Source organism: Lipotes vexillifer, unplaced genomic scaffold (genome assembly GCF_000442215.2).
Source record: "Lipotes vexillifer unplaced genomic scaffold, Lipotes_vexillifer_v1.1 scaffold2385, whole genome shotgun sequence".
Lineage (NCBI taxonomy): Eukaryota > Metazoa > Chordata > Mammalia > Artiodactyla > Lipotidae > Lipotes > Lipotes vexillifer.
The window spans coordinates 107,593-122,776 of record NW_006794923.1 but is presented as its reverse complement, the minus strand read 5'-3'; the positions used below and the strand labels follow the sequence as shown (position 1 = coordinate 122,776).

Below are 15,184 nucleotides of genomic sequence, written 5' to 3'. Positions count from 1 at the left end.
CAGCCGCAGCAGGCCGTGTGCAGAGACTCTGTGCACGCACTGCGTCTGCAGCTGCGCCTGCCGGGAGAGCTCCGCCCCTTCCCTCGTCCCTATAAAGCAGCCCCACCTACGGCCTGTCGGAAGGGTGTTTGCTCTAGAGTCCAAGCTTGCACTTCTCCGTTCTTTGCATAAAGAATAAAACTTTCCTTTGCTTCAAAGCGAAAAAAACAAAGAGAAAGTAAAGAAAAAAGTCTTTGTTGATGGATTTAATAAGAGGGACAAGGTTACCCAGCTACTCTATCTTCTTACTTCATAGCTGCCAGTGAAACTCAGCTTGCATTTTTTCCTTGGAATTCATTTTCATCCCTGTCTGCATCATTCCTGAATGATAATGTCGTTTATGATATTTCTGTAATCACTTCCTCTGGACATTAACAGCCCTCATGCTCAAGTACCACATTAAATTAATATATTTCATTTCTTTCAGGAGACCAAAATTCAGACTGCAGCTCACTAACCTTCATCAAATACAGCAAAAAGTAGTACAAATTCATGCAAGGTCTGTGTCCTTTCTTTGGTCAGACTCCCTGAAAAAGAAGTGAGAGCACTTATCTTCTATTGAAAATCCTCTCATAGGAAAATGACACTACGAGGATACATTACTTCATCAACTGCTTTGTCTCTTGGTCTCTTATTAACTTCACCATAACATTATTTTCTTGGTGTCACATCTCCTATGCCAGTAATTCTAAAATTATTTGGGGTAAAGGGCTTTTTAAAAAATTTCAGATTTGTTGCAGACCCTTACTTTTATAAGATACACTAAAAATTAATTACTAAAAAAGAAATTTAAAAGACATACAAACTACAAGTCCATATAACCACATTTCATATATATGTATATATTCAGAACAAACATAAAACAGAAAAAGAGGGCTTCCCTGGTGGCGCAGTGGTTGAGAGTCCACCTGCCGATGCAGGGGATGCGGGTTCGTGCCCCGGTCCGGGAGGATCCCACATGCCGTGGAGCGGCTGGGCCCGTGAGCCATGGCTGCTGAGCCTGCGCGTCCGGAGCCTGTGCTCCGTGACAGGAGAGGCCACAGCAGTCAAAAAAAAAAAAAAAAAAAAAAAGTTATGAGCAAAGTAAAAAAAGTACTGTCTATATTAAACACATACTCACACTTTAGATGAACACCATGTATATCAATATTTAAAGTTATCAATGTCACAAATAAGCTTGCTTCATGCTTTAACTGTTGAATTTGTTAGCTGTCTTTCTTAGCATACTTTTTCACTTGATTGGGAAGTTTTCTTTGCAGGTTTATTTTGAGTAGGAAGACTTTTGTTTATAATGTTCTTTCTTCTCTTGTACTCTTTTTTAAAAATTAATTAATTTATTTATTTTTGCCTGCATTGGGTCTTCATTGATGTGCACTGGCTTTCTCTAGTTGCAGCGAGCGGGGGCTACTCTTCGTTGCAGTGCACGGGCTTCTCATTGTGGTGGCTTCTCTTGTTGTGGAGCATGGGCTCTAGGCATGTGGGCTTCAGTAGTTGTGGCACACAGGCTCAGTAGTTGTGGCTCGTGGGCTCTAGAGTGCAGGCCCAGTAGTTGTGGCGCATGGACTTAGTTGCTCCGCGGCATGTGGGATCTTCCCGGACCAGGGCTCGAACCCGTGTCCCTTGCATTGGCAGGTGGATTCTTAACCACTGTGCCACCAGGGAAGTCCTTTCTTGTACACTTAATGCTTGGAAAGTAAAAGTTAAATTGGATGAAGAAACTAACTCACCCATACAAATTTAAAATACAGGTAAAGCTGTCTGAAAAGATTTTACTTTTTTTATTATATTTTTTAAATTATCAAGTAGTGAAATTGATGTCTTTCAGTAGGTGAATGGGTAAATAAACTGGTCCATTCAGACAACAGAATATTATTCAGCACTAAAAAGAAAGAAGCTACCAAGCCATGAAAAACATGGAGGAGGACTTCCCTGGTGGCGCAGTGGTTGAGAATCTGCCTGCCAGTGCAGGGGACCCGGGCTCGAGCCCTCGTCTGGGAAGACCCCACATGCCGCGGAGCAACTAGCCCCGTGTGCCACAACTACTGAGCCTGCGCGTCTGGAGCCTGTGCTCTGCAACAAGAGAGGCCGCGACAGTGAGAGGTCAGCGCACCGCGATGAAGAGTGGCCCCCACTCGCCGCAACTAGAGAAAGCCCTGGCACAGAAACGAAGACCCAACACAGCCATAAATAAATAAATAAATAAATAAATAAATAAAATTTAAAAATTAAAAAATGGCAAAATTTCGTTAAAAAAAAAACATGGAGGAACCTTAAATGCATGTTGCTAAGTGGAAGAAGCCAATATGAAAAGGCTACATACGGAAAAGGCAAAACTATGGAGACAATTTAAAGAACAGTGGCTGCCAGAGGGTAGGAGAGGGAAGGATGAATAGGCAGGGCACAGAGGATTTTTAGGGCAGTGATATGATACTATATATGACATATATATCATACTATATGATATATGATACTATATGACATATATGATACTGTATGATACTAACATAATGGACACATGTCATTATACATATAATCCAAGTCCACAACATAGTGATTCTATGTTTCTATACATTACAAGAGATCACCACAATAAGTCTAGTTGCCATCTGTCACCATACAAAGTTATTACAGTGTTATTGACTATATTCCCCATGCTGTACATTTCGTCCCTGTGACAAATTTATTTTGTAACTGGAGGTTTGTACCTCTTAGTCTCCCTCATCTATTTCACTCATCTCTCCACCTCTCTCCCCTCTGGTAACCACGTGTTTGTTCTCTTTATCTATGAATTTGTTTCTGTTTTGTTATTATTATTATTATTTTTTGGCCATGCTGTGAAGCATGTGGGATCTTAATTCCCCAACCCAGGGCTGAACCCATGCTCCCTGCATTGGGAGCATGGATTCTTAACCACTGGACCACCAGGGAAGTCCCTCATTTATTTTGTTTTTTATTTTTATTTTTATTTTATTTTTTATTATTATTTTTTTTTGCGATATGCGGGCCTCTCACTGTTGTGGCCTTTCTCGTTGCGGAGCACAAGCTCCGGACGCACAGGCTCAGCTGCCACGGCTCACAGGCCCAGCCGGTCCGTGGCGTGTGGGATCCTCCCAGACCCGGGCACGAACCCGCGTCCCCTGCATCGGCAGGCAGACTCTCAACCACTGCGCCACCAGGGAAGCCCTATTTTGTTTTTTAGATTCCATATATAAGTGAAATCATACAGTATGTTCTTTCTCCCTCTGACTTATTTCACTTAGGATAATACCCTCTGGTCCATCCATGTTGTCACAAATGGCAAGATTTCATTCTTTTTCATGCCTGAGTAATATTCCCCACATCTTCTTTATCCATTCATCTGTTGATGGACACTTAGGTTGCTTCCATATCTTGGCTGTTGTAAACAGTGCTGCAATGAACATTGGGATACATACATCTTTTCGAATTAGAGCTTTCATTTTCTTCTGAAAAATACCCAGAAGTGGAATTGCTGGATCGTATGGTAGCTCTATTTTTAATTTTTTGAGAACCCTCCATACTGTTTTCCATAATGACTGTGCCAATTTACATTCCCACCAACAGTGCACAAGGGTTCCCTTTTCTCCACATCCTTGCCAACACTTGTTATTTGTGGCCTTTTTGATAATAGCCATTCTGATATGTGTGAAGTGATAGCTCAAGGTTTCGATTTGTATTTCCCTGATGATTAGCAATGTTGAGCATCTCTTCATTTGTTCATTCACGTGGCACTATGTTGTGCACTTAGAATTATAATAGTGTTGTAGGTCAATTATACTTCAATAATTTTTTTTTTACTCTTTTTTTTGGCTGCACCGTGCAGCTTGTGGGATCTTAGTTCCATGACCAGGGATTGAACCTGGGCCCTCAGCAGTGAGAGTGAAGAGTCCTAACCACTGGACCGCCGGGGAATTCCCGGGGAAAAAAATTTTTATAAAAGGTTTAATTTAAATTACCATGATTTTTAAAATAAGAACTTATAAACATGTATAAATGCTTGCTTTTCTCAGATTTTTATGTTTTTGGGTTACAGATGACTAACCTCCTGAAGTGGTCTATACGCCATTGATCACACACTTGGATGTATTTACCTTCATGGAGGTTTCAAGGCACCTAACACAAAATTATAAAAGGCACCACTGAGACAGCCCATAGGATATCTGAAGTAGAAAGTAGAAGAAGAGAAGAGAGACCTAATTCTAGAACTTGGCTTTTCTTGAACATTAGAGTGCATTCTGGCTACATAGGATGGGCATCTCTTCTTCTCGGAGACTACATTATTCTCCTTTCCATGGCATGATACTAGGGAAAAGAAACCTCTTTCAGATGTTTGTACTTGCCTGCTTATTTCATCTCAACCCTACCCTTTCTTATACTTACCTTCTCTACAAACCAGCAGGGCTCCAATGAGGCCTGAATTCACGTCTTTCACCAGGTCCACATGAGAAAGGTATGAGTAGGTGAGACATGGTGGGTCAGAGGCCGTTGGACCATTTTCTTTCAGGACCTGCCAGACGTAGGTATGACTTTTACCAGGAATGACTTTATCATCTTCCTTCTCCCTTTGGCTGGTTTTATCCTCATATTCAGCACCTAAATCAAGGAGGGATAAAATTGTCCTTTCTATGCCCATTGCCCACTCAAGGAAACATCAAGTTTATTGTCACCAGTAGACTCTACACAAGAAACGGTGTTCCTGAAACTTAATTTGGAATACTAACAAGTAGCAGCTATACATGGGGAGCAGCCTTATATATTGCAGAGGAGTTCTTGACCACTAATGCAAACATGAGCAGTTGAGTGGTCCTCTGAGACCTCCAGACTGTAACAACAATACTGCTTTCATGATTACATCTTCTTACCTAATTCAAGTCAGTTCAACTCAGTAGACATACATGGGTGTGTACTCTTGTCCCAGACTCTTTACTGAGCACTGGTGAGGGTCAGGGAAGGGTGAGACGCAGAGATTTTTTTTAATGCTGTTTTTAACTTGGTTCTTCTCTGGCGGGCCAGACCATATCAGGGGCAGATATTTTCTGGCTGTCCCATCCTTAGTGATGTTCAAATTGACCCCTGGATTATCCTGATGCCTTTATTCTACACTGACCACTATACGTTTTCATTGTTAGTGACGTGTCATTGCTTCTACATCATTTCAGTGGACTGAAGTAGAAAATATTGAAACTCACTGACCGTAACACTTATACTTCTATTGAACTATTTTTCTAGCAACTCACCTCAGCTTCTCGGATTCATCAGGGTCTCTGGGACTCCAGAGCCTCCCAAGGCATTCAGGGTGCTCCTCATCTATACCCCACCGTACCCCACAACAGCTATACATCTAATAGAGGGACCTCTCCAGCAGAGCTGTACAAGAGACCCCCTGCACTGGCCCACTATACAGTCAGCCTCTTTGGTAAAGGGGTGCCCCTCCAGTGAGCATTACGGACAACTGGCTTCATCCAGAAGCAACAGCAGACCAATACCTGTGCTTGGCAGATCCTGGGGGACATTTAGAAAAACGTGAGTTGTACCTCAGGTTGGAGAGTGTGGTTCAGGTGTCTGTGTGATTGTGGGTTGGTATAAAATTCTGAATAGTGAATACATTTGCATAGGGAGGGAGGGGATCACGGACGGGTAAAGAAGGGGCTTCAACTATATCTATAATGTTTAATTTCTTAAAATAAAGTAAGCAAACATGGCAAAATGTTAAGATTTGCCAAAGTGAGGTAATGGGTACATGTTTGTTTGCTCTATTATTTCCTGTACCTTTATTTGGTTGAAATATTTCATTAGGAAAAGAATGTCCTTTTTCCTAATACTAAGGTTGGGGTTGGGGGGTTGATGAGAGGCCAAGAACGTGTGAAAATTATACCTGCCTTGGCAAGGCAGATGGTGAAAAATTGTAGGGTCAGTACATGGTGGATCCCCATGAGAATGAAGAATTGTGGGAGTGGGCAGTGAGAGAATGACAGCTGGAAAAGTAGGAAGTGATGTTCAGAATGTTGAAAGCTTGAACCTGAGATTTGGGGTTCTTCTCAGGTTGCTAATAACAAGGTCTATCCTTTGGTGAAGACAAAGTTGATTTGTCAAGACCAAGTGAAGTAGGCGGTGCCTGGGAAAAAGCATTATGCACAGCCTTTAAAGTTCACATATCTACTAATGTCTCCATCAGAGTCTTACCTGAGCTTATATATCAGCCACCACAAATATTCTAAGCAGAATGTGTTTTGTGCAATTTTTATCTTCTATTATATGAGGAAGAACACTGTTGGGACATTTGAGAGTTCAGAAAGTCTGCCTGCCTGCTTCCAGTGTCCTGGTTAGCCCTCTATTCAACTCCCTGCTGCTGCTGGGTCAGCCTTGCCCCAGGTCTGGCCTAGGCCCCCAGAAGCTACCTTGCTGAGACATCCCAAATTCCTGGGTGTCCAGCAGGAGTTGAGACCCACATTCTGACTCCCCATGCCAAGGATTTTTGTTGGTCTCAGTCGTGAAGGGCCACAGCTCAGTGACCCCTGGGCATGACTACTCTACCACAGGACAAATGCTGTGCTTCAGAGGCTACTCCATTTCACTCTCTGGTGCCTTCAGCTATTTTTCCTTTGCCTGATGTCTGCTCAGCAGCTTTGGTTGGCACTTCTTAACTCGTATGCCCCCATACTGTCTTTCACAGCTCCCTCAAAGTTTGGCAGCTCATGGCCAACCTCATCTCATTCCTACTCAGATCCTCATTTTGTGGACCTACTTACAGCCTAGGTTGGTGTCTTAGAACGCCACTTGTCCAGAGAAGAAATTAAAAGCCTTTCTCTAGTACTGGGTTTCCATTTTCAGCTCAAGACCAAACTTGAAATTTCCTTTGACAGACACTCCATGTGAACTAGCTATCTTGGCATACAGCACATGGCCACATCCAACAACAACATGGCAGGGAAATGTACTCTTGCCACTCTGGGGGAGGAGATGACTATTTGGTGAACTGAAATATAATTTACCAGAGTTGGTTTGGGAGATAAAAATGACAGGCTTGCAAAGCTATAGAGATATAAATCAGATCAGAAGTTGTCTGGGACTGAGAGTGGGACTGGGGCTTGAACTGCAAAGACAGAACTTCTTGACATGGATTGTGTTGATGGCTGCACAACTGTCTAAATTTAGTAAAAGTCATCAAACTACTTTAGATGAGTGAATTTTGTGGTATGTAAATTATACCTCAACAAAGCTGTTTAAAGATGCTATAGGGAAACCATACACAAAAATTAATTTAAGATGGGTCACAGATATAAGTATGAAAGGGAAAATAATAAAACTTCTAGAGGAAAGCATAGAAGAAATTCTTCATGACCTTGGGATAGGCAAATGTCTTAAATAAGACACAAAGCTCTAACATAAAAGGAAAAAAATGTGATACCTTTTTTGTGCTTCATTAACTGTTGAATTTTCGTGCTTAATTAACTTTAAGAACTTCTGTTTACCAAAAAAGAAAACTATTAAGAGAGTAAAATTAAAATTCACGCTACAGACTGGAAGAAGATATGCAAATATTTATATCTGTCAAAGGATTTGTATTCAGAATATATAAAGTACCTCTACAAATCAATAAGAAAAAGATAAACAATTCATTTTTTTTCAACAAGAAAACATTTAAACAGTTGATCAGATACTTTACAAAAGGATATCAGAAAGGTCAACAAGCATATGAAGTGATACTCAACATCGTCACAGATTTAACTTACATCCTGGGGCCCCCAGGCTAGTCTAAGAAGGCCAGGAGCCTGTGGATCATAACATATAAATACACAGGCTCGTGCTAGGATCGTAAATCGCGTGGGCATTAAGCCATTGACTCACTGTGTTGTTCCTGGGAAGAACCACTGTAGATGTATGTGTGAGAGATGATAGTCTATTTTCCCAGAACTCACCAGGCTTAGGGTGCAAAAGAGTCATCTCTATGGTCAGCTCCCAGCTGCAGAATTGTGGGAACCCTGGTCTCTCTAAAATGCCCCTAGATTAGTTCTGGAAGCTTCCAAGTAGATAAACCTCATGGAAATAGCCTGCCAGGCACAAGTCAGACCCTGGGATGACTTTTCCTCTATAGCACCTGCCCTCTCCTGCCTTTCACCTTCCCCCAGTCCAGGTCTGCCCTGACCTAACAAGTGCAACCTAGAAAACTAATGCTTTCCAATTTCAGACTGAGAAATTAGTCAACGCATAAGCATAGTTAGACCGTACAATACAGGGCACGTGCTCCAATAATTTCTTAATGATTTGCTTGAATCTTCCTGATCTGTATATGCCATAGTCTATCTGGGCAATATCACAGTCTGTTGTGGCTCTCCCTTCACTCCCTTCCTGCACTGCGAAGGTTAAGGAGAAGCTAGTTGGGTTGGGGACTGTGGCCAAACAGGTTGCTTGCTGTAATGAGGTCAGCTTGTGCTTCTGCTAGTTGGCCCTAATCACATATTTAGAAGTTGGGGGGAGGGGAGGCAGAGGAGATATCTGGAAAGTCTGAATCTAAGGAAGGAGAAGGAGAATTCTGTTTCATTTCTATACCATGGGCCTTGATCCTCCCTAGGAAGTTTTCTGGGCATAGGAAGGCAGATACAGTGGGATTTTTTTTTTTTCCTTTATGTGGGCCTCTCACTGCTGTGGCCTCTCCCGTTGCGGAGCACAGGCTCCGGACGCGCAGGCTCAGCGGCCACGGCTCACGGGCCCAGCCGCTCCGTGGCACGTGGGATCTTCCCGGACCGGGGCACGAACCCGCGTCCCCTGCGTCGGCAGGCGGACTCTCAACCACTGCGCCACCAGGGAAGCCCCTACAGTGGGATTTTTAACATCCGTGGCCTGGCTCCCCGAGGGAGAACAGGGGACAGCAACAAACTCTAGGGTTTAGACTGAAATGACAAGGTTCTTGACTTCATGAAATGGGCCTAGGTTTGAATCCTGAATCCACCTTTCAGTAGCTCTATGCCCTTATACTCAATACTCTTCTGTCCCTAGGATGACAGGACAATAGGAGGGCATTTGACTCACCTTCAGAAGACTTCCAGTAGGATACGCCGATAGCATGAAGACTAACAGGATGAGAAGCCATATTCTTAAGTGTAATGACCACCGTGTCATAAACCTCAGCCTGGATGGTAGGACCCAGCAGACCTGCAAGAAGGAGATGTCCCCCAAAGGTCATTTGGAGGGTGGCACTCCAGAAAACCTGTTATCACAAAAGTGATGGTCAAAGTCACAGTAGAGAAGCATGCCCCTATCGTTATGGATAAAAAGTAGTAGCTGAATGAATGAATACATAAACTGCTATAACCAGATCAGCCTCATAGTTGTTCTGAAGACAGATTTCTGGCAATTCATTCAATGCATTTATTCATTCAACTAATAACTGAGTTCCTACTATATTCTAGAAACTGCCCTAGGCACGAGAGATGCAGTAGTTAAAAAGATAGATCATGGAGATCACATTCTAGAGACATTAAGCATGTAAATAAAGAAAGAAGAAAATTGTAGGTTGTTATAAATGCTATAAATGATGATGGCGTGCTAGAAAATGATGAGGCAGGAAGTAGAGGACACTTTAAATATGGTAAACTAACATGTGGCTGAAGCAAAGTGAATGAGCAAGGGAATAGTAGAAAATAAGGTTATCGAGGCAGGCAGGGAACATAACATGTAGGACTTTGTAGGCTACAGCAGTCTGGATGAATTTGGAATTTAGAAGAAGCAGACTTGGGACTTGTTTTGGAGGAAGAGTGTAAAAAATATTAATAAACAGAAACATCAATTAAATAGAGTTGGGAAACCAGAAGGGGGCGCTCTCACACCCTGTGACAATAGCAGAACCCAAGGGGAAGAAGACTCCTCATCTTTCCTGGCAAGGACTCAGCCAATGAGCAGCCACAGACTCTTTGTTTACTCTAGCCTTTCCAACTTCCTTTTCCCCTCTATAAACTGTGTTCCTCTCCCTTTGCTATTCAGGGACTTGTTTGTAGCTTGCCATGGTTGCAGATCCCAGATTGCAATTCTCTGCTGATCCTGAATAAACCCATCTTTTCTGGAGAAATATCTGGTAGTCTATTTATTTCAACAAAGTCAACAAGTCAACAAGACTTGCTCATGGGTTGGATATTGAAGATAGGTGGGGAAAAAAGTGAGAGAGCCAGGAATGACTCCTGTGATTTTGGTTTGTGCAAGTGGGTGGTAGTCAGGCCATGGCACAGAAAATTTAGAGGAAAATCAAGACTTCTGACTTATATACATACTAAGTATAAGATGCCTACAAATGGTTTTATTGAATGGACTGGATTCAATGGGATGAAAATATGAAATAGGTTTATTTTTCATAGTTTTTAATTGTATGTGGAATTTCCCTTTGTTGCATTTTGAACAGTCCCACTTTTTTTCCAGTAACCTTCACACATTAAGAGTATCATTTTTAGGTACTAATAAATCCAGTCTGGTCTAATATCAAATTTTTGATGTCACCTGCAATTTAAGGGTCCCTCCCTCCTCCAGTTCAGTTCTGAAACAGGCTCAGAAACCTGTAATGGGAAAAGGAAGTTTGGTTGGCAGCTTCACTGCTTTCTCATTTTACTGCCTCTGGACTTTCTGAAGTTGGAGCTAGTGGACAAAGGACAAGAGTGCAAAAAGATACATGCTGACAAGATCTTTCTTGGCTTTGGTACCCCCTGAATGTGGCACATGCCAAAATTCTGGGTCTTTCTTTCTTAGAGAACTTATATGAGTCCTTTAGAGACTCTCTCCCTCTCAATATGGGGACGTCCTACTCCACCTCCCCCTGCCATGGGATACGCCCTCTCCAGCTGTCACTTTCTCTCTCCTCTCAGTTTCTGCTTCTGACAGTACAATCACATAGACCTTTTCTGTTGGGATCACCTAGCCCTGGCAGGAAGTCCTCTCAGGCAGGGTCTTCTTGAGGCAAGTCTTGTCCTATGACCTTCCTGGTCTCACACGTAACAGCTGCAGTGCAGTTAGCCTCTGTTATAGCCCACTCTCCTTATTATGCCATCAGGGGAAGCTCCCCAACACTCTGGCATTGAAAGTTTTTCCAGATAAAAATCAGGCACTAGTCAGTATCTTCCAAGCCCCAGAAGAACTATGTCAAGTTTTCTAAATGATTCTCCTGAAGCCTCCCTCTCTGCAGCTTGACATGAGGGAGAGGCCTCCCTCCCCCCATGGGAATATACAAAACACCAAAATGCTTTCAAAAGAAATCCTCAAGGGGACTTCCCTGGTGGTGCAGTGGTTAAGAATCCGCCTGCCAGTGCAGGGGACCTGGGTTCGAGCCCTGGTCCAGGAAGATCCCACATACCACGGAGCAACTAAGCCCATGCACCACAACTACTGAGCCTGTGCTCTAGAGCCCGCGAGCCACAACTACTGAAGCCCACGCACCTAAAGACCATACTCTGCAACAAGAGAAGCCACCGCAATGAGAAGCCCGCGCACCGCAATGAAGAGTAGCCCCTGCTCGAGGCAACTGGAGAAAGCCGGCACACAGCAACAAAGACACAAGGCAGCCAAAAAATTAATCAATTAATTACATTTTAAAAAAAAAGAAATATTCAAATCTAAACTCTTTCATAAGTTCCTAACCTTCTTTTATATAGGATGGAGGTAAAGGTTGCCGAACCAATTTCGGACCACTACCTGACCAAGTCCTGAATAGGTGGCCTGATATCTCTCTTTAGAATTTGGGGGTACTTGTCACCTATAATTCTGAGCAATCATTCTAAGCTAGGAAATGTCTCATCTTAACATCTTGTTACATGCTTATTTGACACCTAAGTGGAGGTATCAAGCAAGCAGTCTGAACTAGAGATATAAACTTGGGACTTATTGGCAAGTATGATATTTTCAAGCCACGAGACTGGATAAGATCAGCTAGGGATTTGGAAGCAGAGAGAAAATAAAATGAACCCAGGTCCAAAATAAAGGGCACTCAAGCAGAGGAGGAGGGCCCAGTAAGAAGACTGAGACCATTCAGCCAGTGTATTTCCCTGAGAGGTGGTAATAAGGGAAAGCCTGGCCAAGAAAACTGCAGCCCCAAGACTGGGGAATCCTTGCAAGGAAATAAGATACCCAGTTTCGTAACAACGAGTCAATATTGTTTGCATTACCCATCCATGGTGGCCTGGGCTTGGCAATGTGGAAATGCTGATCCATGAACTCTACAAACACAGTCTTTTTGTACATGACTGAGGTGTTGAATGGAAAAGGTCTTGGCACTCTAGGAGAAAACCTGTGTGAAAAAAGGAAAAAGTCATTCATTTTGGTTGACCCTTCTTTGAACCCACTTTAAAAAACAGCTGAGGAACTTCCCTGGTGGTCCAGTAGTTAAGACTCCACGCTTCCAGTGTAGTGGGTTCAGGTTCGATCCCTGGTCGGGGAACTAAGATCCCACATGCCGTGTGGTGTGGCCAAAAAAATAAAACATAATTTAAAAAACAGCTGGAAGTAATGCTTCTGTCCCACTCTCCTCTACTGTTAACAAGGCAGATGGAAGCTGTATATGAAGTCACAGAGAGAACTGCTGCCCCCCAAATTAGAGAGACAGACAGGTGAATGCAGAGAATCACAACTTACTAGAACAGAAACCTTCAAGTAGAAATGCTTGTGGGAACCAGTGCTGTAGTAGGAAATAAAATAAATAAATTTTAAAAAATAATAAAAAAATAAAAATAAAAATGTGCCAGAGCATTCTGTTCTTATGCCTGCCCTCATGAGAAATTATTTTACCAGAGCTTATCATTCTGGGATTTTAATCACCCCTTAATCTACCTGGAAGAAGGAAGATACCCAACATCATCCTGCTTCTCCTTCCATGTAGAGGAAAGGAAATACCCAACTCTAGCCAGCCTGTGTCAAGGCGTGAGACTGAGAAGCAGTGGTGAAGTCCACAGTCCAGGGGCACAGGCTCACTAAAAGACTGAGACCTAATCATAGGGCTACAGAGCACTTCCCCACACCTCACCACCACATTACTAAAGGCCTAATTTACCAAAGTTCCTTTTATCCAGTACATCACATCCATCATTCAACAAAAACTTACAAGGCACACTAAAAGGCATTAAAAAAGAACCCCACAGTTCATAGAGACTGAACAAGCAGCAGAACTAGAGTCAGATATGACAAGAATGTTGGAAGTATTAGACCAGAAATTTAAAAAAAAAACTATGACTAATATGTTAAATATTTTAATGTAACAAGTAGACAACATGTAAGAACAGATGGATAATATAAGCAGAAAGATGGAAATTCTAAGAAAAATCAAGAAGAAATGGTAGAGATCAAAAACACTGTAATGGAAATGAAGAGTGCCTTTGATAGGCTCCTTAGTAAACCGGATATTGTTAGGAAAAAAATCTCTGAGCTTGAGCATATGACAACAGAAACTTCCAACACTGAAAAGGAGAGAGAAAGTTGCTCCTCAAGGGCTATAGATCATACCCTGGGTCATATCCCTGAGTTGTTTTGCAGATACTAAGACCCCCACCGGGCGGAAGAAGGTAAGGGCATGCTGACCACCGGCGTGTAGACCCCAGACCACTGGAACCAGAAGGCTGATGATGTTGGCTCCCTCCTGAAATACCACCTGGTTACCTCACCACCAACCAGTCAGAAGAACGTCCATAAGCTGATCAGGTATCCCGCCACCCCCTCCCTCACCTTGCCTTTAAAAGCCCTTCCCCCAAAGCCATCAGGGTGTTCGGGTCTTTTGAGCATATGAGCTGCCCATTCTCCTTGCTTAGCCCCAGGCTGGGCGTCTTGCAATAAATACTGCACTTTCTGCCAAGGAAACTGCACCGAACAACCAAGTAAACTGAATGACTTAGCCAGTTGATGTTAGCCAGCCTCAGTTGTTGGCACCCCAATGCTGCCAAAATGGACATATAAATGGAGGAGTCATGATGGTGACTATGCATGGGCTCAACATCATGGACTCACCAAGGCTGATCTAGCTACTGCTGTTGTAAATGTCCAGCTTTCCAGGAACAGAGACCAACACTAAGGCCCTGATATGTCATCATTCCTCAAGGAAACTATCCAGACACTTGGTGAGCCTCAGTAAGCTAAGCCCCAATGAACTCCTCCCAATAAACTTCCTGCACACATACATACACAAAAGGAAAAAAGCAGACAATTCTTTTTTTTTTTTGAAATTTGTGTGCTTAAAAAGCTATATAAAATCACCCAAAGAAACACAGAAGTTGTCACTACTTGCACAACGTTGGTTGGCAACATTCTTTTTCATCCGATTTGCTTTCAGATAATTCACCGACAGCTGTAAATTTGTGGCAAGGCTGTCACCCGTGATTAGCAGAACCCCGCTCAGAACGACCGAAAACTTAAAAGGCCCCCAAACGGTGCTTCCCAGCGAAAGGGTAGGCGTGAGGCTGTCAGAGCTCTTTCGTGAGGCACACAGTGGCCCTCTGCCCACCAAAACCGCGGCTATGCTAAGGCGAAGCTGGTACCCAGCAGGGTGGAACCATCTCCCCGACTTTGTGCCCCTGGAACTCTGATGAGGGGTTTGGCCCAGAGATGTAGGTTTGAACGGCTCTGGTGAAAAGTAAAAGTGCATCGAATGGCTGACAGAGCAGACGCTGCTACGCGAGTTTCTGGGAGTCGCACCCTACAGGAACGGCAGGCGACGGTGGAAAGAAGAGGCATAGACACAGGCAGACACACCAGACAGCCACTTGCAGAAGGAAGCCCTGTGAGCCCTAGACAGTGTTGAAACCAGGGAGGAAGGACCAGCCAAGGAAGTGAGGGAGACGCCCCTTCAGAAGACACAAGGGTTTGGCAGAGCCTGAAAATGGTGAGCCTGCACCTAACAGTTTAGCAGCTCTTGCTTCACGTAAAGATTGTTGCAAGCACGAGAGAAACTGGCCAAGCGACAGTCACAGAGGAAGACCTCAGCAGCCTTGGAGGGATGGAGCAGCAGATGGACTGAAGACACTCCTTCCAAGTGTGCACTGTTTTGCGTACACCTCTCTCAAGGAGGAGGCAAAGATGAGACTGACTTAATTCTCTCCTCCCTGACAGCCCTCCCCTCCCAGGGAGCCTTGCAGTTCACTCAATCCCAGGGTTTCCAGGACACCCG

The 15,184-nt window shown here is 43.4% G+C and overlaps 1 protein-coding gene across 1 annotated transcript in view; it reads right to left on the bottom strand.

Moving 5' to 3' along the window:
• The window catches only part of F8 (coagulation factor VIII), a 121,091-nt gene that overhangs the window by 94,697 nt on the left and 11,210 nt on the right, over positions 1 to 15,184 (bottom strand). The window contains exons 2-5 of the mRNA XM_007467355.1: positions 12,201 to 12,322; positions 9,088 to 9,210; positions 4,438 to 4,650; positions 498 to 566 (exon numbers count right to left, since the gene is read on the bottom strand). Of these exons, the coding sequence (XP_007467417.1) occupies positions 498 to 566; positions 4,438 to 4,650; positions 9,088 to 9,210; positions 12,201 to 12,322 (527 nt within the window). The remainder of the gene's footprint in view (positions 1 to 497; positions 567 to 4,437; positions 4,651 to 9,087; positions 9,211 to 12,200; positions 12,323 to 15,184) is intronic.